The sequence below is a fragment of the Cinclus cinclus genome, chromosome 4, assembly GCF_963662255.1.
Source record: "Cinclus cinclus chromosome 4, bCinCin1.1, whole genome shotgun sequence".
In the NCBI taxonomy this organism is placed as follows: domain Eukaryota; kingdom Metazoa; phylum Chordata; class Aves; order Passeriformes; family Cinclidae; genus Cinclus; species Cinclus cinclus.
Genome location: NC_085049.1, coordinates 40,857,995 through 40,881,477, shown reverse-complemented (window position 1 = coordinate 40,881,477; position 23,483 = coordinate 40,857,995). Strand labels below are relative to the sequence as shown.

At 41.9% G+C, this 23,483-nt stretch overlaps 1 protein-coding gene across 1 annotated transcript; it reads left to right on the top strand.

Moving 5' to 3' along the window:
- The first annotated feature begins 2,162 nt into the window (after window positions 1–2,162).
- SLC38A2 (solute carrier family 38 member 2) lies at window positions 2,163–18,366 on the top strand. Its single transcript, XM_062491957.1, has 16 exons — window positions 2,163–2,392; window positions 2,987–3,169; window positions 3,418–3,499; window positions 3,624–3,739; window positions 6,609–6,682; window positions 6,780–6,872; window positions 7,067–7,148; window positions 10,027–10,109; window positions 11,062–11,120; window positions 11,247–11,396; window positions 12,177–12,256; window positions 12,353–12,453; window positions 12,844–12,968; window positions 13,560–13,704; window positions 13,823–13,920; window positions 14,691–18,366. The coding sequence occupies exons 2-16, from the start codon at window positions 3,051–3,053 to the stop codon at window positions 14,787–14,789; spliced, it is 1,506 nt and encodes a 501-aa protein (XP_062347941.1). The 5' UTR covers window positions 2,163–2,392; window positions 2,987–3,050; the 3' UTR covers window positions 14,790–18,366.
- Window positions 18,367–23,483: the final 5,117 nt, after the last annotated feature.

Below are 23,483 nucleotides of genomic sequence, written 5' to 3'. Positions count from 1 at the left end.
CAACCAGATCATATCTATAAAGACTGTTTCTGTATTTATCAAGCACATGTGGGATATTTTACCATGCACAGAATCTGTGCGCTTGCCTTGAAATGGATGATACAGTCCAAAAACGTTACCAATACGTCATTACGCCTGTTGCCACACTGGCAAAACCCACAACAAACAGGTCACCTTGACCTCTGTCATGTACACTGTTTCACAGAACTGCTGCCACCCGAAGAACGGGATTGACTGAAAAAGGCACCAGGCATTCACCATTTCCACTGCAAAGAGTGCGCCCTGCCTTTCCCGCAGTAGTGCTTATTTATATATCGCCGTGATAGCGCTGCGAAGACGAGCGATGCAGCCTTTCCATTTAACCCGTTAGGTCGCCGAAGCCTTTGCAAATTGCCCGTTGTGCAGTCAGACTTTCAGAGGACCGAAAACGTCGCGGACTGGCACTGCTGGGGCGACTTTATCACCCCTCACCGCGATAGACAGCCCCAGTCGCGCTCCGCCGCGTCCGCAGGCGGGGTGAAGGCGAGCGCCCCGCACCGGCAGGGCAGAGCCGGCTGCAGTTCAGAACGCCCCGAGCTGAGCTCCGGGGTCATTTCGAGCGCCGCTCCCGCGGAAGGAGGCGCGCCGCCGCCGCCACCGCCCCTCCGCGCCCCGGGGCCGCGCGGGAAGGCGCCGCAGCGCATCCCGCCCGCTCCGCCCCGCCGGGATCCGGGGGGAGCGTGACGTGCCGCGACGGATGGGGGCGGGGGGGGGCGACTGCAGTCATGGAAAATTTTCGGCTTCTGCATCTCCTGCGCGTGCCCTCGCCGGTCCCCGCCCCTTCCCGGCTTTCGCTCCCGCCCCCCCATCCCGGCCTCGGCGGGGGCGGTCCAGAAGGTTCGGTGGTGGTGGCGGTCCGGTGCCGCCGCCTCGCGCCGCCCGCCTGCCCCGGCGACCCTAGCGGGGCAGAGCCACCGTCCTCCCGCCTCTCTCAGCCCTGGGAAGCGTCGAGTCTCCGTCAGAGCCGCGGGCACTGCAGTGGGCCCAGGAGCGGCGGTGGTCGTGAGGGATTCCGTCGACGGTGCGAGCTGCTCTCGTGTCCCGGCGGCCGCCACTGCCCCGGGACAGCAGACAGGCAGCCGCCCCTCGCACCCTCCACGGGCTCTCGATGCTGCAGAAGAAGGGAGCAAGGGCGATAACGCAGGGGGTCAAACGACTCGGTGTCAGGGCATCCTCCACACTCGAGGGTAGCAGCACCAGACTGGCCTGGGAGTGCGCTGGTGCCCACAGGACAGGAGCTGGGGAGGCTGCTTTGCACCCCCCGTCCCTCTAGAGACAGCAGCCAAGTGTGCCCCCGCTACCCCCGTGAAGCCTCCTTCGGAGCGGCCCTTGCGCCGTGCGTGTGAGGAGCTGCAGCGGACAGTAAAGCCCTGCCGCCCACTCCCAGGGAGGGCCGAACAACAAAGCTCTCCAAATCTTCTGGAGTGATTACCTGAGGAAAAGGAAGGAGGATGTTCTGTTTCCCCCTCTCTTCCCTACAGGGGGTTTATCGTGAATCACATCACTGGGGGGGAGTCTGTCATTCTGGTTCACTTCCCGAAGGAAACGTTCAGGGAGACTGTCGGCTGCCCTCTGGGTCCGGGCTTGCACGTGCGCTGCTGCAGGTGTTAAAAATAGGGAGTAACCGCATCGAGGAGCTATGATGGGTCAATGGCACCCCGTCCCCTGCCACGCACCCAGCTACTGGGAGACGCCAGCGCCTGAGGTCGGAGGCAGGCGCGGGTGGAAAGAGGGAGGCCCATCCTGGGTGATCCCGTAGCCACCGGGTGCTGCAGTCACGCTGCGGATGCTGTACTGGGCCGGTAGAAGCGCCTCTCGGGCAGGGCGCTCTTGACAAGCACCGCAGTGTCCCGTCTCCGCCGTGTACACCAGTGCCCCAATGTAAACACTGGAGAACTGCTCGGCTCATGTGCTGGCGGCCGCGCCCCCGACCCCCGCCGGGCTCACGCCGGTGACCGGCTCCCAGCCCCCCACGGCCCCCCAGCCCCTGCCCGGGCAGGGGGTCAGTCGGGCAGGGCGGGGGGCGGTGCGGCTGCGGGGAGAGCGCCGCACCCCTGCCATGGACACGCCCACATTCCTGCCTGAAGAGCGGCGGCGCCCCGAGGGGGCCGTCAGATCGGGAGAGACGCTGGAGAGATGCGGATGCGATATTTTCTTTTCTTTTGATATCGCTCACTTTTTTACGCGATTATTTTTTTCTACCTTTATTTATTTAGGTTCTTGTTTTCGCTGACATTTCATAGTAAAGGGCTTTTTTTTCCCTTGCGAGGAGTAGCAGCAGAGACAGGAGGAACTACTGTTATTCCGAGGTTTCGGGAGGAACCCTCGCGTTCAAGAAGCTCGTGCGTAGAAGGTACGGCAGGGGCTGGCTGTTACCGGGAGGAACGGGGCGACTTTTCGGACGGCGCGCGGCTCGTCCTTCGCGCCTTTGTCCGGCGGCAGCGCCCGGGCTTGTGGCCAGGACCCCGCCGGGCTCCGTAGGGTCGCGCCGCCGCTGCGTCCCGCAAAGGTGGCAAACCCGCAAAGCGACTGCGGCGCGACGCAGTCCCGCGACCGGCTTGAGTTTTTCCATTGAAAACGCCGGGATGCGCGTTGTCGCCGGCGGGGCGGAGGGAGGTAAACACGGGGAGGGACAGCCGTGGGACGGGAGGCTCCGGCAGCCGATGTGACAATCTCCGATCGGTGTTGCATCAGTCCGCTCTCCGCTGTCGGGGCGGGGAGGCGGAGGGGGGAGGGGGGGAAGTGCGGCGTGGCGGCGCCGCCGGTGCCGGTGGCGGTACCGGCGGTACCGGCGGTGGCGGCCGCGCACCCCCGCCCCGGCGCGGGGCTCACCTTTGTCCGCGCGCCCCCCGCCCCGCGCGCCTGGTACTTTTCCACTCGGCGGCGGGGCCACGTGACGGCCGCGCGCCCGCTGCGGCACTGACGTCGCCTCCCGCCCCCTCCGCAGGCGCGGCGAGTCCCGCCGGCAAGGACAAAAGAGCGGCCGGCCCCGAGCCCCGAACCCCGCCAGCATGAGCAGCGCCGAGATGGGCAAGTTCAACATCTCGCCCGACGAGGACAGCAGCAGCTACAGCTCCAACAGCAACGACTTCAGCTACCCCTACCCCACCAAGCCCGCGGCCGTGAAGAGGTGAGCGGGCTCCGGGGACCCGGCGGTGCCGCGTGTCTGTCGGCATTCCGTGCGGGAGCACGGGCGTCGCTGCGGCCGGAGACGGGCGCAACGCTCCGCGCGCCTGCACGGTGGCAGGTGGGGTGGTTCTGTCGGGGCCGTTCCATCGGATTTTCCTTTTCCCTTTGAAAGGGATTGGAAATGCTGATCGGGAAGTGACTATGCGAGTTGCCCGTAAGAGTCGCTAATGATGCAGTGTTGTTTTGCAGCCACTATGCGGATATTGATCCAGAAAACCAAAATTTCTTGCTCGACTCCAACCTTGGAAAGAAGAAATACGAAACTCAATATGTAAGTACTCAGCAATGACGTTCCGAATAAACAAACAAGCAAACGAAAACGTGCTGCCAAATTTGTTTAATTCTGAGATGAGTAATAACTTTCTGTTAATTATTACCTGTCTCCCTTTCCTCAGCATCCGGGTACTACTTCCTTCGGAATGTCAGTATTTAATCTGAGCAATGCTATTGTGGGTAGTGGCATCCTTGGTCTTTCTTTTGCCATGGCTAACACTGGAATTGCTCTTTTTGTGTAAGTATCTTTTGATTCGTCAAAAAAAACCCCTGTCTTTCTGGTGTGTAATTCATAATGGAAAAATACTTGGTGTGTAAGTCATTCTCTTAGGTGCAGAATCGCATTTTAGGGTTTATGGCTTATTTCAAATTTAGAGATTGTTATGCGTTCAGAGGAACCTGCAAAAATTCAACAGATTTGTTGCAAGTTCTGCAGTCCTCAGAAACATTTTACAGTGAATTTTACTTGACTTAGCTGTAGTTTCTCAATGTATGACTGGTAGGCTTTCCCTGAAAGTTCTATTTTCCAAGCCCCAGTCAGGGATGTGGTCTCTCTTTCCTCATCTGACATCATTGTGCCTACAGAGTTACAATGTTCCTAACCAATAAAGAAGTCTGTTTTGTTGCTGTGCTTTCATTCAATTCAGGGATATGGTTTCAGTTACACCTATAAAAATTCTTGTCTGCCTGCAAGGGAGGGATCTGGAATAACCAACATATCCTTATTGGCCTGTTTACATTGGCAAAAGCTTGGAGGTGTAGGACAAAGCTACAATAATGTAAATGGAAACAACGTAAGGACACAGTTATGTGCAGTGCTTTTAAATGTCTTGGGAAAGTACATCTTTCATGTATTGGAGGCAGTTCAGCTCACTGCATGTAGTATCAGTAACTTGACTGCAAATGAGTATCCATGGATATGTTTAAAGGAACATTGTGCTTTTATCCTAGAAATAAATGAATGTGCTGAATGTTCAAGAACATGAAAAAAGCAATGTTTAGTTCAGAATTTCCCTGAGTCTGCTGCCAGATTTCCAGAAAGTAGGTCAGATTTACTTCCAGATGTTTCACAGTGTGTCGGGTGGTGCTCAGGTTTCCTGAGGAAACTACCAACGTGCCTTCTGACATAAAGGGTTTTAAGTATATGATGATTTGTTAATCTAAGATTTTCACTGGCTTAGATGATGTTAAACTGAATGAAAAAAATAGCATGAATCTAGAAGAGATACTTCTCTCTATACATCAGTTTCATGCTCTAAAGATTTTACGCAGCGCATGAAAGATAATCAGTGTAATGTACAGTAGAATGTCTCTGAGGAGTGGAAAAAGGAAAATTTTAGGTTAGCTATTTGAATGGACTGGGGGGGGTCCTCTTTTTCTGAAGAAAAGTGTTGAAAATTGCCAATTGAACAATTGGGTGCTGAGGCAATTTAGTTGATTTTTATTTCCAGATACTGCATTCAGATCTATTTGCATTAGTGCTGTTTCAAAGACAGGTGAGCTTGTTACCGTTCAAAACTTGTAGATTGCAGTTTTGAGGCAGGAAAACAGTTAATCGCAGATGATACTGTGGATTTATGATGACAGTGAGGGCATTACAGGCATCCCTTAGTAACTAGGTTACAGAATCAGATCCAGATGCAGTTGATTAAGGCAGTAAGTTCTTCGAAGACTATGGAGGCACTTGTGTAAGTGCTGTGACATGTCACTTGTGTCAGCACTAAATAAATGAATAGAATGGTCTGGAGGCCAGAAACTGAATGAGATTCAAGATGAGTTTGCTGACTGATCTTGTCTATGCTGTAGGCAGCCATTCCAGGTTAGGACTGAGAGGTCTAGGGTCTGCGTTGTTTTAAAGTAGTGTAACCCTGGCATATCTCGGCTCGGCTGTTTCTACCTGATGTTTCTGTCAAATCCTAGTTAATCTCTACCTGTCAGAAATAGAGAGGTTTATTTGTGTGCTTGTGTTAGTGTTGAATTGACACTGTAATGGAAGTTTCCTACACAGATCTGTGAAGCTTCTCAGATCTTTTTGTTTCCAGTTCTTTGTGCTGCATTTACCAACTTCACCAACACTAAAAATGACGCAAAAAGAAATGTACTCTGGGAAATTGTTTACCCTTTTTAAGCCATTTTTGATACGCTGATTCTCAGGTTTCCGATTAAGCAAAATGCTTGTACTGGTATAAGAAAGACCAGGTGGTTTTTTTTTTTTTTTTTAACGCTTTGTAATTTTCCACTGTGTTCTCCAGCAGCCGCGAAGTCCCCCCTAGCGTGCCACTCCAGGAAGTGCATTTGTTGTGGGAGAGATTTGTTGTTGAGAGATCCGAATTTTAGGTGATGCAAATGTGCTTCTGGAAATAATATGCATTGCCTGTAAAAGCTGTGGGGAAGATAAACAAGCCACTAGCGATTCCCATGTAAGCACATCTGAAGAGTTAACTTTTGAGGAAAGAATTTTTTTAATGACAATAGATGTGTATTTTCATTTGAAAACACAGCTCTCAGTGAGTCTGAATTTTAAGTCAATTCTTTTAAGGCTTTGAAGTTTCATCCTTACATGAAGAAAAAGGACATAACACAGCTTTAAGCTGAAAAGCTGATTTCTTTTAAGACCAAGAGATAATCTTCACTTGAGCTGTAGTTAGCCTCAACTATGTGTTCCATAGGTGCATGGCACACGATTGAACAGGGACAGAAAGATGGGAAAATAGTTTCTTAGAAGGATGCAAATCTTCCCTGCTCCCCCCCACCCACACGCATTTCCACTGACACTTTAAGTTAGTTATTGTCTATGTAGCCAAGTATAGTAGCCTGACACTTGGTGATGATTATGCCACTTTACACTGAATAGAATTGTTGTTCAAACCTACATTAGAACTTCTTTGTATATCTCTGAAATGCAATTTAGTATAAAATCCTTTCTCTATATGGCATTAATTGGGTTTTCTGAACACTTCTAAACTTTTAACTGACCTAATAATCTACATTTGTTCCTATATAATATTTTAATATGGATAATGTTTATATTTAATATATCTTTATTTAATAGGGTTACAATAAGTCATTTATGGCTATTACAAATCTGCATGTTTATCTCTCCTTAGGATACTCCTGCTGTTTGTCTCAATATTTTCTTTGTATTCAGTGCATCTTCTTTTGAAGACTGCCAATGAAGGAGGTATGGCAATTACTATTTTACAAATACATACTACTTGTTTCTTATGGTATCTCTGTGAAATGCACCCTTCCAATGGGATATCGTAATTTCTTTTTAGGATCTTTATTGTATGAACAGTTGGGAATGAAGGCTTTCGGTATGGCTGGAAAACTTGCTGCTTCTGGATCAATTACAATGCAGAACATTGGAGGTGAGTGCAAGATCTTAAGATGTCTGTACTGTCCGTAGTTATTGTTCCTGCTTATTCTTGGAGACTTATTTGTCACACAACATGTGTTCATTAACTGCTTGTGTTCAAGTGAAGTTATGAAACATGTTATGTGATTCTTGCATCGTGTGGCATATTCTATATTTGTAATGATCTATGATGTTATTCACCTACAGCTATGTCAAGCTACCTCTTCATAGTGAAATATGAGTTACCATTGGTCATCAAGACATTTATGAACATCGAAGAGACCACAGGGTAGGTGTTAGAACTCCTCATCAGAGAAACTATTAGGAGAAACAAATATGGAGACTGTATATATTTTTATATGAAGACCACGTTTGGTACACCATAGCGTAGCTTCTTACTCAGACAGAGATACAGTAAGTTTTCCCTTCCCCTGAGTGCTTCACTTCATTTAGATCAAGCCTGACATGGGAAAAGGGTAGAAAAATACAGGTATTACATCATATTGCAGAAAACTGTTCTGTAAAGAACATCAGGTAAGTGTTAATGTATGTACCAGTCAGTACATACACTTGATAAGGAAAGAAAAATGTGATTATGATTGGTGTTTTTGTTTTGGCTTATTGCATTCAAAATGGTTTGGTCTGATTAATTTGGTTTTCTAGTATTAATATTGTGGCAAGCGATTAATGTAAGACTAAGGTGCAGTTATGCAAGGAATGTCTTAAGGAACAGTTCTCAAAAAAATACCGAGACTTAACGTTGGCCTAAACCACAGTTCATATGTCCAAGACTAGAGTGGTAGATGCCTTGTCATGTAGTCCTGGAGTGACCTTGACTCCAGAGTGGCTTTCCTGCTCGGCTTTAAAAAGAAGATTCATTTTATTTAACCATATTTTGAGTTCATCATTACCATAGTCTTAGTACAATCACTGGAGAAGGGTGATCCTCTGTAGTGGTCAGTTGGGTGTGTCTTGGATGCTTTTTGCTCATCTCCAAAGAATAGTTGATCATATCACTCTGTATTGAGAGGGTGTGTAAAAACAAGATGCCTGAGTTCAGATGGATAGAGTTAAGTGCTATAAATCTCACTCTTCAGAGTTGTACTTCTGTGCCTTGTCCTGAAGTGTCCCAGTCTTGAGAGGGCTGAGCAGCTCAAGACTCCAACTTACACCTAAGCCCGAGTTCAGAAGGTAGGCATTTTTCTGCCATGTTCCCCAAGGGGTTCAAGCCATTTGGTGGTGTTCATACAGCTTGCTGATAGATACTGTCATAATAACAGTGCTAGCCATATTTTTTTTTTTAATACTTTTCAAATAATGCACCTACCCTGCTTACTTAGTAGTGCTATGTTTACAAAATCTTTTCTGGGAAGGTTAATTTCTCTCCCTTGTCTGAATTCAAGTCCATATTTTTTGATTCTTAAGAGAGCCCCTGGAGTATGTAGAAGGGGGCTTGGAGGCAAATATTTTTAACTGTCCCATCTTCAGTAAAGAATTCAAAACTGGTTGCAATTTAAGAGAGAAAATAAAATCTGAGTCTCACTGGGTACAGCTGCTGTTTTGCAAATCTGGCAGAGAAAATTCAGAAACTGAGATCTATATCTTAAATTTGTTTTCTTGTTGGCTGGTACTAGGTAGCTGTACACTGATTTAAAAGTAAGCATTTTCTCAGTGCTCTGGCAATCGTGAATCCCATTTAACTGACTCTCTCCATGCATTGCTTAAGGAAGTCTGGGTGGCTACCACTGGCGTGGATTCCACTCCGACAGCCTGGGGCCTAAAATATAACCATTTAGTTTAAGTGTCCCAACATAATGCTTACTGTAAAAGAACTTCTGGAATTTTGAGACAATATTACAAACAATAGTTCCATTATTAAAATCTGTTTAGCAACTTCTAAAGTACTTGGCTATATTTTAAAACTGCACAATCCCATTCTTTACTCTTCAGGACAGAAAACTTTGAAGTCCTTGATCTGAAAGTCCTGATGGCCTCTCTATGGTATGCACAATAGCAGTGCATGTTCTTGTGATTGTATCGACTGCAAAGAGTTTCTTTGTTGTGATTTCATTTAAATTTGCCACAAGTCTACTATATTTAAAAAAGAAACAACAAAAGGTGTATGGTGTTAATGTCCTATACATCTGAAGTTTCTAAAATGCTCCTTTGTTACATATAGTTACCCCAGGTAAAACTGAGGAAAAGAGATGACTACATCATTTTTGCATTTACTATGTAAATCCAGAGCAAGTCTGTTAATTATTCTGTATTTCCATTACCATATAAAAGGCTATCATTCAACAACTGAGTTTGGATATGCAAATTTCAAATTAAATTATGTTTACCTAAATAGTATACAGTCCATTTTAAAATAAATACTATTAAATGATATCATAATAGGATGTAAAGTAGTAATACTTGGGAATAAATGTGTAACTTAGTGTTACTTTAATAGCTTAAAGCATATAGGATGGTCCTGTAGGACTTTGTTTCTTACATATTTCAAAAAAGATGTTAATCTTCTAATGCTCAAAAATGTTTTATGAAAAAATAGCTGCTGCTTCTTACAGAAGAAAAAGGCAAAAATTATCTGAAGGAAAAAGCTTCTGAAGTTCTTATCATGGTTTCCCTACTGAAAGGGACTAAATGTGCCTCCAAGAGACTCCTAGTGATTGTTGGAGTTTTCTCAGCTAGTGGGCTTGAGCTATTGCCTTACCTTCAGCCCTCACCTGTTTTTCTTTAATTCCTGCAGGGCACCCAACAGAATTGTATTTCCATTAAAAATGGAAACACTGCTGGGGCCCTGCAATATTCTAGCACATCTGGAGAGTTGGGAACCAGCACTTAAGAAAACTGGTTTTTTTCTGTGATTGATCCTACTTGAATTTTTTCTAACCAATCATTTATTTTTTCTGTCTTCTGACTTCCAGATGTTACTGTTTTTATAAAAGGACACTAAAGGAAAGGCACAATGCAGATTTGGGGTGAGATAAGAAGCTATTGTAGGGTGTTAGGTCCATATAGGAAATTAAATGCTGTCATTTGTGACATCAGGTAGTGCATTTTTTTACCAAGCCATACATTGTAGAAGATAAGAGGGAAGACTAAACTGCAAATGTAATTTTTAAATAGTTGAATGCTTACAAGTATTACCTTCTTTTCTACAGAGAATGGTATCTCAATGGTGACTATTTAGTGCTGCTGGTGTCTATCATCCTCATTCTTCCCCTGTCCCTACTAAAAAATCTAGGTAAGTAGCAGAGAGCAATCAAAACAAAAACCATTGGAAATGCTGTGGGGAAATGTGTTGATGCAGTGTTTGAGTTACGAAATGCTGTGTGAATTAACAACTGTCTCCAGCTTGTCTGTTGGGACTAATTAACATTTAGGTAATTGCTGTCAGTCTCCTTGAAGAAAGGGATAAAAAAATCAAGACAAGTATACTAAATTACAGATGTGTTTGTGGGAAATGAAAGGACAGCAGATAGGATGGCTTCAGATCAAAGCTCAACAGTAACTTTCTGTTCTTATCCCAGTTTGACCTATTTTGGTCAATAATAAAATGTTGTTACCTGCTATCTTTTAACAGCCTTCAAAGAACAGGGCTGCTAACCCTGGGCAGTATCTTTTCATTTTAGATCCTGAGGAGTGACAGAATGTTCATACCATATGCTTTATCTGAAGTGGCTGTAATTCAATGATACATGTGAATAATTCCGTTAACAGGCTATTTATTCAGAGAATCCTGTAATGGAACTTCAATAAGCTGAGAGTCTATGTGAATTACTCTCTCAAATTACTATTTTCTAAAAGTTAATAAATCAATAAAAACAGAAGGAAAAAGGCTAAGTTATTTGATAGTGCATGCTGTTAAAATTAATTCTATATCATTCTTGGTATACAATAATTCATATAGTTGTTGCTGTGGGGTTTTTTGGTTTGCTGCTTTTTCTTGTAAGTTACAAAGTTTGCCATTACAGACTCATTGTATGTTCAGACCCTAATATGTCTTTCAGAACCTTTAGATCTGGGTTGGGATTAGCACAAAGTCAATGAATAATTAATTTGTTCTTTGTAATGCTAAGGAAATGGCAATCTAAAGAAATCACTTGACAGAATATATTTTGTCATAGTGTTTTGACTTTGAATGGTGTTTCTGTTTATTGTATCTTTAGACTTTTTTTCATCTTTCTTGATCACAGGGTATTTGGGCTACACCAGTGGCTTTTCCTTACTTTGCATGGTCTTCTTTCTGATTGTTGTAAGTATAATCTTGTAAACTTCCAGTGCTTCTAAAACTGCATTTCAAAGTGAAATTAAGCATAGTTTCTAAAAATTTTCACATCTTACAGTAGTTAAAGTAATAAATGTGTGGCTTTATTTCTAGGTAATTTGGAAGATGTTTCAAATTCCTTGTCCTATGGACAGTGTCATTATGAACGTGACATTATTAAATGCAACAGTGGCACCTTTGGTAGATGAAAATATAACAAGTGATGATATGTGCAAGCCAAAATATTTCATCTTCAATTCACAGGTAACTGAAAATCAGATGCTCTGTTGAAAATAACCGAGACTAAGTATGTGGCAGATAAATTAGGTCATTTTTCCTTCAAGCAGTTTCCCAATTTTAAAATTGGAATGTGTTAAGACTTTCTGTTCCAGTAGACTTGGGTACTGTTTGCCTCATGCAGACTGTGTTTCCACATGCCAAATACACAGAAATTAGAGGAGCTTGAGGTTCCTGTTTGAGTGGCAAAGAACACATCTCTCATTCTTCAGTGCAGCCTTTTTCAAGCTTCCTCAAAGAAGTTAGTTACTTTTTAAAAAGTAGATTGCAGAAGATGAAGAAAATTGTAGAAGTGTGCAAATAAGATCTGACTTATTCTCAGTCCTGAATTCTTGACTTTTGAATGCTCCCAGTTACAGTGGTGAATCTCCTCATGTGCAATACTCAATACCACATTCAAGATGCAATGGCTTAAGCCTGTGAGTTGCTGAACATGATTTTAAGTGCAAATACATTCAGCTCAGAATGGACTTCAGTGACATTTGAGACTACTTGGTACCTCAGGGTCTGGGTTTAAGAAAATTTGGACTTGTTTTAACTTCTTCGAAAGTCTCTGTTGTGAATAGCTGGTCTTTACCACCAAATAAGGCCAAAACTGAAAAATCTGATGATTTTGTAAAGTAAATTTCTGTTGTGAATAGCTGGTCTTTACCACCAAATAAGGCCAAAACTGAAAAATCTGATGATTTTGTAAAGTAAATTTCTAATGTCTGTTGAGATACTTATGAAATATACCCTTTTTTTCAGACTGCTTATGCTGTCCCGATCCTAACATTTTCTTTTGTCTGCCATCCTGCAATTCTTCCTATTTATGAAGAACTGAAAGGGTAAGTGTTAGATATATATCTGTAATTTCACTAAACAGACAGATATAGTATGGGACAGTACGTGGTCACTACTAACAATGGTACTTTTTCTTACAGCCGAAGCCGTAAAAGAATGATGAACGTGTCCTATGTATCTTTTTTTGCCATGTTCCTCATGTATTTATTGGCTGCTCTCTTTGGATACTTGACATTTTATGGTGAATATTGCTTCTCTGCTTTCTTCACATTTACTTATGTTCTGCAAACTCACAGTATTATTTTTAAAAATAGAACAAGCAAGCATTTACTATGCATTCTAAATGTACACTGTTAGTTGGGCTTTTTTTTTTTAGTACTTCTGTAAGTGCACACCCTAAAGGAGAACAGTAATAGAATTATGCCCAAGGCATAGGATTTAAATTGGATTAAAACAGATTCTGTGCCTCCAAATCATCCCTGTATAAAATGGGTACATTCTTACAGGAGCTCTTGAGGCTTTCAATTCATATTGATGATGTAACTGTGAAATTTGCATGGAATCTAGAGCAGATGTGCATGTTTAAGAGGTTTGTCAACTAAATCTAATTAAAATACTGTTTTCTTTACAGGGAAAGTTGAACCAGAACTGCTTCACACCTACTCTGCTTATCTGGGTGCTGATGTTCTCCTTCTTATTGTGCGTCTTGCTGTACTTATGGCTGTAACGCTTACTGTACCTGTAGTTATTTTCCCAGTGAGTAACTGTTTTTTTAACACCTGTATTGCTGTAGTCATTTACTGATTTGACAACTCCAGTTTATTAATTGAAAAATGGAAGAGTTTTTCTCTTAACTGAAAAAGGAAACTTATTCTGATAAATTCTGTAAATTATAGCTATACTGTTAATTCAATAAATATGTAATATTTACGTGCAGTAGATAAAGGTATGTTCTGTTATATTGTTTTCCTGGTATGGTTGTATTGGGGAAATGTAATGGATTGCCCCTCTAGAAAAATACTTACACTGTTGTATTATCAGCCTAAAAAGCCAGCATGTTTTTGTACATACTTGTGGACACGATCTGGCCATTTATGTTTATATTGTTGAGTGGCATTCTTAGATGTTACAAAATTTCTGGAATTTATTTTTATTCAAGCCAGATACTTTTTGGTTTTTTTCCCTCCATATTGCTTTCATCTGTCACCTTGTTTTAAAATCTGAGGCATTCAGGAAAACAATGTTAAAATACTTTCAGAAGGAAGGTCTAATTCAGGTGACAAATCACTGTCTTCCAAAATGAAGTCTAAACTGTTCTGCTTTTTTTTTCCCCCCCGCCTTCCAAAGATCCGCAGTTCCATTACCCAGCTGCTGTGGGCAGGCAAGGAGTTCAGTTGGTGGCGTCACTGTTCCATTACTGTTGCTCTTCTGGCATTTACCAATGTGCTCGTTATCTTTGTCCCTACTATTCGAGACATCTTTGGATTTATTGGTAAGCATTTTCTTGTCAGATCAAGCAATTTTTCACATTACAGAAAAAGCAGTTCCAGTCTAATTTAGAGTATGTGTACCTGTTTATGAATATTTATTTCCATGTTGTTTCTCTGCAGGTGCTTCTGCGGCTGCCATGCTGATCTTTATACTTCCTTCTGCCTTCTATATCAAATTAGTGAAGAAGGAACCAATGAAGTCAGTGCAGAAGATTGGGGTATGTATAGACAAATGTGTAACTACACTTGCTTACTAATTCAAAGGAAAAAATTTAATTGTATTCATGATTTATGAATTTTGAAGTCCTGGTGAAGGTAGTCAGTGAATTGGCATTTAATGTTACCTTGTGTAGTTGCATGGAGCTGCATAGAAACTCAAAACCAAGGAACTGGCTGCCACCAGACTCAGTTCACTTCAGTGGCTTCTCTCAGCCCCTGGCCCCCAATCTCAACAGTAGCTGGGTCATTGTGTTGCTGCTAAGAGCCAGATTTCAACAGAACATCCTAAGAACTGTATTCAAAAAGCTTCAACATTTTTCAGATATTCCTTTAAGTCTTACTTACATAATTTTCCCCATAACAGCTCATCTCTGCCAATTGTTTGGGTTATCTTGATTGTTCTTGGGGCTCTTACTAATCACAGACACACTGACTCATAATGCAATCAGACATACTGAGGCAGACTCAAGTTAGCACAGTCAGGTGTAGCCTGACTGGTATCAGCAGGCACATTCACTTCCCTTAGTTGAGGGTGAGGTCTGTTATACTGAAAATAAATTTACTGTTTGATTTGAGAATGGACTCCAAATATGAGAAAGATACTTAGCTCCATGTCATTGACTTGATCTCTTGTGTCTTTTACTTCGGCCTCCATGAGCAATGGCATTTGTGCTATGCATAGGTGTTAGTTTATAGGTGTATATTGTGGCTTACGAACAGTGTCACAACTTTGTTATCTGAAATACATGTTTTATGTTTTCTTTTTCAGGCTTCATTCTTCTTTCTAAGTGGTATACTTGTGATGACTGGGTGTATGACACTAATTATTCTGGACTGGACCCAGAATGTTACATCTGATGGCCATTAACTGTCCTGGTTCAATCTCTGTAATACTCCACTTCAAATGCCAGTGTTCACTCAGATATCTACTGAGAATGAAAATGAGCTATTCAGCTTCCTTTAAAAGGCAGATTCTTTGTTGATGGTTCTGATTGTAGAATATCTGAACTCTGTCTTTAAGGAAGTATTCTGCATGTTGGAAGTGGATATTAGCATCAAACCACGTGAGTGTCTGGCTGAAGGAAGTGACAACTTTATTCCATTCCAGAGAATGGACAGAACTCTCTGTAGACTTTTATCAAGCCATGTTTGGCTTTTGTCATTGTTACTTGGATATTTTGTTATTTTACTTGAATGTGCCTAATGGAACCATTTGATGTGAGAAAGAACTCTTTAATTTACAGCAAAGTGTTTAAATAACAATGAGAGAGCGAGAGAAAGAGAGAAACGCTATTATTTTTTGTACCAAAAATTCTTATGGACCTCAAAAGCACTATTTTGACTTTAAGAAACATTTTTCTAAAAAGAATGAAAAAATAAAATAGAAGAGCTCAGAAGAGTATTTAATTAGTGTCCTAAATTAAACTCAGTTTGACTTTCTTGATCTCTTCACTCATGTCACCAGTGACAGGACCCAAGGAAAAGACATGGAGCTGAGTCGGGGTAGGTTTAGGTTGGATATCAGGAGAAGTTTGGTTTTTTTTTTATTGCCCAGAGGTTGTTTGGGCACTGGAACAGGCTACCCAGGAAAGTGGTCATGGCACCAGCCTGACGGAGCTCAAGAAGTGTGTTTGGGCACGCTTAGGTTCTTGGGGTGCTGTGTGCATGGCAGGAGTTGGACGTGGTGATTCTGATGGGTCCTTTCCCACTCAACATACTTTATTATTCTGTAAAGGCATGATTAGGAGAAATTTTATTTTTAAAATGCTTCTAATGACCAAAACAGAAAATAAGCCAATTCAGGTCAAAATTCTCTGATACTAAATGTTTCCCATGAAGTTCCCTTAGAGAAAATAATCCTGAAAATAATTCCAGGCTTATGTAAGTAGCTAGAGTTATCAAAAATGGTGTGGAAACGCAAATTTTCAAACTTTTAAATACCTATCCTTTAGAAAAGGGTACATTTGAGAAAAGCATAGGTAATCTAAATTGTAAGAGAAGGCACTGAGAATTGTAAAATTTCAAAGAAGGCATTGACATTTCCCTTCTTGAGGTACTCAGTAGTGCAATTGAGCAAAACAGGGTTTGGGGTTTTTGCTTTTTTTTGCGTTTTTTTTTTCCTGTTGTAGATAAAAACTGAATGGCACTGGAGCATATGATGCCATTAATACAAAACTCCCTCCTCAAGTTCCCTTTATTAATAAGGTCCACTGTCAGTTGTAACAATGTTTGTTGGTATTTTTTTCTATCCAATCTATCTTGAAACACTCTGTAGAAAAACAAAAACGTCCTAATGTAGTCTTCTAGTTGTATGATACTCAAAAACTGTACAGTATTTCTCAAATTCCTCATCCGTTACTGGATTTTGAATTACTTGACTATTCTGTTTCTGAGTCAAATCCAAAAAATAACTGCACCAATATTTCATGCTTGGTACAAACTCTCTTCACATATGCAACTGGGATTCCTCTTCCAATTTATGCTGTATAGTAGTATTGAAGATAACCTCATAGACTGGATAGTCATCTCATACTTGTTTGCTTCAGTAATAGATAAGTTTCTAACGAGCCCTAGCTGATGAAACAGGTGCTGTATGGTTGTGATGAGCTATTTTGTTTCTAGTGCATGTTTGCTCTTTCATTCTTGTCCCAGGTTGAAGAGAGGTAACATTTGTATAACAGCGTACTTGGCTTATAAGAGGTTCTCAAACACAGCAATATTGGGTACAAAATCCTACATAGAGATTATTAATGAAATAGTCATGGCAATGCGGTCAACTGTCTTCATCTGACATGATATTTTAAAAATCTATTTATGAAGTCCCACCCAGTCATCATGTCAGAGAGACCAAGTAAAGGCCTGTAATCCATTGATTAAACAGTGCCTGAGACTTTTTTGCTCTTGTAGAATTAATCAGAGAGAAATCTAAACAATAGTCACCATTTGGCAGATAACATCAAGCTCTGCCCAGCCATCTAAAATCTATGGAAAAACAACTGCAGGTATTTTATATTGATACTTCTGCATGACTGTAAGTACTGGTCACTAAGACTATATTGTAAAACTGTAATGACAAGTTAGATTCCTCGTGTGTTATTTGTATTATTAATTTGGTGGTACTCAACTGGCAATTAATGATCCTGGAGTCAGCACTGACTAATGCTCCGTAGGTACTTCTCTGCCTCAGGTACTGTACATCCATGGCTAACTATCCCATGTTACCTGATCTCCACAGAAGTGCTGAGCACGTGCCTGTGCCTCCTCAGTACTTTGGCAGCTTTTCTTCTTCCTCCACTGTGCAAAGGTGGAAGAGGATTAAAATGTTGTCTACCTTTGAGCAATTTGTAGCACATAAGGGATGAAGTGCTTCCTTTTAAGAAGAGGGAAGAAAGTGAGGAATATCCTCCTTTCTAACAGCAACCATAGAAGAGGAAGGAGTCGTAAGTGAGAAGTTACTACAAAGTCCTTCTTGGCAACCAGAAGGGAAAATTTTTTGTGATGATGCCTCATAGTGTATTGTACATGTCACTAATTCTCTGAATGTAGCAATTTCCAGGTTATACATTCTGTTACATAGTTTGATGACTGACTCTACACCTGCAACAGTTGAGTTCCACTTGGCTGGGTCGATTTCCAACTTGTGATTTTTTTATTTATTTTTTTTAATTACTATTTTTTTTCCAAACTTGTCAAAGTTACCTACATTATAAACCATCTAAAAGAGCAGCTTCAGTATTAAACCACTGTTATGTCACCTCAGTTAGACGTTACTGTCTTCCATGATATTTCAGTCATAAATGTAACATGTTATTTATAAAGCATTAATCCATTAAAACTAAAACTATTTTTCAGTATTTATGATAGTCTATGTACATAAATTGTATGTGTGTATATACTGTAAGTATAATGTATATAATGTAGGTTTGGAGTCCAGGATTTATGTATATATTCCTCTCTCATTACTGATTGTTACATCATTTCAAGGAGTTGTCTGTGTTGTACATCTGTGTAACAGCTGTCAAAGGAAAGAGCCTTTTTCAACAAAGTATAATGCTTATGGAGAGCAAAGTGTGTTACGCCTAAGGTGTGTAAGAAAACACTAAGATTGTATTTATTACAAATGTATATGTTGCAATAAACACAGGAATCACTTGGGTCCATAGAAAGCATTGTTCAGGTTCATGTGTACTCTCTGTCTAAAATTTACCATGGATGTTACGATTTCCTGAATGCAGCAAGTTCACCACCTCTGCAATCTGACTCTCGTTAGGCTGCCAAATTTGGGCATCCCGCGGTACATCCGTGTACATATGTAAATACTCTCCTTACTGGTAGAGGCCCACAGCCTAGCTAGGGTTGCTGGCTAGATGGTGGCCAGCAACACAGTTTCAATGAAACATTGTATGTTTGTTTTAACTGAAAGAAATAAACATAATCCTAAGTAAGGGTGTGATGTTTTCCTTGGGGGAGGCATGTGGAGGATTTTCTTTAGAGATGATGGTGAAATTGTACCTTTAATTTCATGCGCATTTAACTTTCTGAGCACTTTGCAGGAAAGGTGGGGGGGAACAGTGTACAACTACATCCACAACTTAGGGCACTAGAAGGGTAAAGAGGACAAGTCTGGGCCTGAGAGATCAAATTCTACAAGGAACCTGCATTAAGTAATTTCTTTTGTGGCAAAGGCATAGCTGGAGACAAGACCTGATATGTTAGATCTTGTTTAGGTGTAATAAGTGAGTGAGTCTTGCTAAAATCCTATGCTACTTTCCTCCACTTGAATCTCCAGGAGATGAATAACTGCTTATGTAAAAAATGACAAAACTGGTATGCCTGGTTTGCTTCCATTTTGGAAAGTGAGTACAAACCAAGTGTAGCATACGAGTTCTTGGTTCTCCATGAATCTGTATCATGTCATATGAATATCTGTCCCAAATACTCAGAATTGGTTGAGAGATGCTGGAGTTGCAACTCAGTGTGTCAAGTAGACAGTAAAACACTATACAAAAGGAATACTTAAGAAGGATAGTTAAATGCTCTGAAATTAGGAAATCCTTAATTAAGGTTCCATTAATTATAAGATTGCATAGTATTTTTTCCTGGAATCCTCACTTGGTAGCTGTTCATTATATTACTTTTTTAAGATGCTTTCTGTGTGTTCACAGTGTGTATGGGTTTGCTCAAAATCCAAAGCCCATCCTGATGAGAGATTAATGCCTTCAGTCCTTTCTAGTTCTCATTTTAGTGTCATGTTTTGTGAAACATGAATTACTCATTTTCATAATGTTGCAGGCCTTTAAGAAGGTGTTAATCAGAATACAGCTCTGGGGAGCTGAAGCATGGAGAGGAAGCGCTGTGGCACAGCCAAGTATTTGAGTCCACAATTAAATGTCCTATGCTTGCTTGTTTTGTATTTCAGCATTTGCTTACGTGCATCTGAAGCATAACTTCAAAGAGGTTTGGCATAATGATCATTCTTGGAGTAAGAACTCTAAGCACCAAACTAGCTATTTGGAAAGGGTGATCATGTCTGGAAGGGCTCCATTCTCATAAGGTGTCTGCCATCCCACAGGAACTTCATAGCAGTGCAGAGGCCCTTCCTCTAGAATGCTGCTTGACAAGCTGAACAATTAAGCTCATGTTTACAATCAGGCAATTCCACCAACTTAAATAACATGAGAAGCAGTCTTTTTTACATCTTATTACTCCCAAGAATTTGAAGATTGCTCATCTTGTAATATGAATGAGATGGTGCAACGATTTTTTAGAAAGGAACAGAAATTACGTTGGGACGGTGTCTAAAATCCCATGCTTTGAGTCTCTCTACCTGCCACAAAGCCTTTGCTCCAGAAGAGGGTTGTCACTTCAAGTTTATTCACAATGCTGAGCTTTGTGGTCTGTCCAGGAGACAGATGGCACCTTTACTTTCTTCTTGTTCCCCTGAAATTTGCTTCTTTCTTCCACCCTGGCCTTGCCAAGTCTGTCCTGCCCCAAGATCATGCCTAGCCATCTCACCCCCAAGTGTTCATGCAGCAGCTGGATTGCATGAGGTGATGTCCTTAACATCCCCCTGTGGCTTAGCTCATATCCCTGTTTGCAGGGCATCACAGTTCCCATTCAGTCTGCATGCCCAGGTTTCCTTTCTGGAGACACAGAACAGAGTGTGGCCAGTGTATGCCCAAATTTCAGCTCCAGGAGAAGCAAAGATGCCATGAGGCAGCCTCCATTCCTTCAAGGATTGTGGACATGCTATCCCATCTCCAGTGTAGATGTGCCCAGCATCATTTTCCTTGGCTTGTATAATTCCAGTCTCTTGAGTGTGACAGTGCAGACCTCACCTGCTTTCACATGCATTTCCTTCTGTCCTTTTGGCTGTCATAAGGTGACTCTTTCTCAACTCTGCCACTCTTGCTTGCCCCTTTGTCCCAGTTTGCCAGCTGCCCTGGAATATCACCTCTTGAAGTTCCTCTTGCAAGCCACCTTCCTTCATCCCACTACTTTTCTGACTATATGCCTGCCTGAGCCCAGCACCAACATTTTCTTTACCCGGGCACAGCTGGAAATATATTCCTTTGATTTTTCTAAACTCCACCCACCTGGTCTCCTTATGGCCACCACTGTAACTGTAACTGTAACTTATTTTCTTGTTCTTTGGCCACCCCTCTAGTTCTTCACCAGCCCAGAGAAAGCCACATCCACACTCCCTTCAGGCAGTCCTTTCCCCTCCAGCCCTTGGCTGAGCACAGGGCCCTGTTGTAGATGATGGCAGGGGAAATTTTTCTAGGAAATACGATTTATTATTTTACTACAGGAAAACATACTCTTTTCCCTGATTTTATTCTCAAATCGGCTAAATCATTTAGTCTGATTGTATTTCCACAGAGATGAACAAAAGAACTGTCCTGCTGCAGTTATTCATGATAGCAAATGTCAGGAGAATCATCTGAAGCTAGGTACTATTTGAAAGAACAGAAGCATATCCAATAACAGAGCAGTCAGGTAATCCCAGTAACAGCTGGCTTAACCAGACATGTTTGAAAATATTATTTAAATTAGAAATAAGTGGTAATTTTTATTGTAATTTATTATATTCATTAATATTTACATATAGAAAAAGAAAAAACAAAATGTTTTCTAATTGCAATTCATACATTGATAGGTGATATATGTTGGATAGGTACTAGCAATAATGTAGAAACTCAGTATGGGTCCTGGAAAAGAAACTTAGCTTATATAGCTAGTTTTTTCATGATCTTTAATAGTCTTCTTCACATCATCTCCAAACAGCTCAGATTGCAGCAAAATTAAGTGGAAGCAAGGTGCTCTGGGTATTCCCAAATGCTCAGGAGATACTGGGCTAGGGCTAATGCGGTAAATCACACATCTACTTTTTGTTAATATCAGTTTACTTTTTGTAAATATCAGTTCCTGAACCTCCAATATTGTTCCTTCCTGCTCACTGCAGTGAGACGATTCAATGAGCTGGTGAAGTGCACCTTAGGGCTGGAGCCCAAACAACTGCACAGAACAGACAGACAGAGAGGTCTGATGAGAGGTGGCATGAACCACCCTCTGGGCACCTCACCCTGCCTGTAGTGCTGTCACCTGGAGGCCCCGCTCAAACCCCACTGAGGACCTGGGCAATGACTAAAACTGAAAGGAGTTCCTGCTGTGGGCAAGGCATAGGGAGCATGCCCCAGCACCATGGCTGAGGAAAACAGTGAGGAAAATGCTAAGATAGGGATGAAAAAGGCCACAGCAGAGCCCCAGCATTGTGAAAATGTGGAGAGCAGCCACAGAGCACATGAGCAGCTTCCCTCTTTGTCCATCAGAAAACAGTGGCAACCAGGAGACCTTCAGAAGACTGGTTTGAAAATAGCTGCCTGCCCCTAAAATATTTGTACTTATGCCTGCTTTTTTGACATGACTGGGGAGGCATCCACTATGAAACGGTTGCTCTGTGAGGATTACTGGACTAAATGAAAATTACATATGAGGGATGCATTTTTCTGGGAAGTAAGTGAGGAAGTTCCTAAGAACACAGGAAACTGAGTTGTCACAAGAAGGTGCTGAAGTTACCAGGGGCCAGCACCGGGTGTAGGTATTTCTTGCCAAGGAGCAATGCCAGGAGTAGCAAGGCTGCTGCATCCTCCAGCCTGCCTGCAGAAATCAAGTCGAAATATCTTGAGAGGGGAATATTACAAAATCTGCACAAACACAGATTGACCACCCAGGGGACTGTCCATAGCCTGCTGCCATCACCCAGCTCAGAGGGGCTGCATGCTTTCAGCTTATGCCAGATTTTGGCACTTGCTTTCTTCCCAAAGATCAGAGCCAAAGGTCTCTCTCTCACTTTACTGCAAAGATGATGTTTTCAGGCACAAGCAAGGCTTATATTCTTCTAAACAGATTATTAAAACCATAGGTGTCTCAGGAAATATTTTGAAGCAAATGAGTCCTTCTTAATGTTATGATCATAGTCTGACTGGTTGTCACATTGAGAACAGAGGTACAAGGGCAATTCCAATCTATTTGCACGTACGTGGAAAGACAATAAAAGGTCAAATGGGGAATGAATTCAGTAATTTCCTCTTCCAGTAAACCAGATAAGAGCCAATACTGATCTCCACACTTCCATTGTTTTCCTCAGTCCCAAAAAGATCCATGATCCTCAAATTCTTCTCACAAATTGTACTGTGGAAGCCTGTACTCACTGTAACAGCCACTGCAAGCTATCTTTTAATCTTAATTTCCTCCATGACAGCATCTGTTTCACATATGCTGTATTTCACATCCTTGCTCCTTCAGATCTTATAGGGTTAATGTGAACACTGAATTGATTATGAGAACTAAGTGTGGCAGCCTTTTTTCCCCCCAAGACTCAGCCCTAAGTGCTGTAGTGAGTTCCTTTAAACTGCCAAAAGAAAATACAGGCTGTGTTACCATCCGGGTCACACTGTATTTCAAAACCAAGTTTGTAATTTAACATAAAACAAATGTTTTTGTTTTCTTGCTGCCATAGATTTCCACCCATTATGGTAGGCCATATGCAGCACTTCACTACCCCTGCACTTAACAGAGTCAGTTTCCATCGTGCAGTTAAGTTTCTCAACACATTTAAACAATCAGTATCTTGGATCAACACACTGCTTATCTCTAAGCCCCAGAAGAGAAGTTCTGTGATGGTTATTATGTCTGAGCATGGCTAACTACTAGACTACCCAGCTGTCCTCCCCTGCAAATTTTAGTTTGGCAGGGAACATCAGTCTTCATGTTCTGCATTTTCTAGCAGCAGCTTCACCAAAACTAAACCTCTGAAGTATTTCCTTTCTTACTTGAATATGGATAAGTGCTGGAAAGAATCAGACACAATCTTTGTCATGCAGAATCATTAAAGAAACATAAAAGCCTTCTGAAAAAGGCATCAACAGCTACTTAGAGTAACTACTTTTATTGCCTTCTTATTTTTATAAATACTGAGTAAATTAAATACATGGAATCTAAAGTACTTTTACAGTTTATTTTGTTTCTGTCTGTTCTGCTGTTATCTGAATCAAGCTGT

Excerpts from the sequence above, each read along its gene's own strand:
- SLC38A2 (XM_062491957.1), top strand. The coding sequence starts at position 3,051 with ATGAGCAGCGCCGAGATGGGCAAGTTCAACATCTCGCCCGACGAGGAC. Across the intron at positions 3,500-3,623 it reads AGAAATACGAAACTCAATAT|CATCCGGGTACTACTTCCTT; the intron begins GTAAGTACTCAG and ends CCCTTTCCTCAG. Across the intron at positions 11,397-12,176 it reads ATTTCATCTTCAATTCACAG|ACTGCTTATGCTGTCCCGAT; the intron begins GTAACTGAAAAT and ends CCTTTTTTTCAG.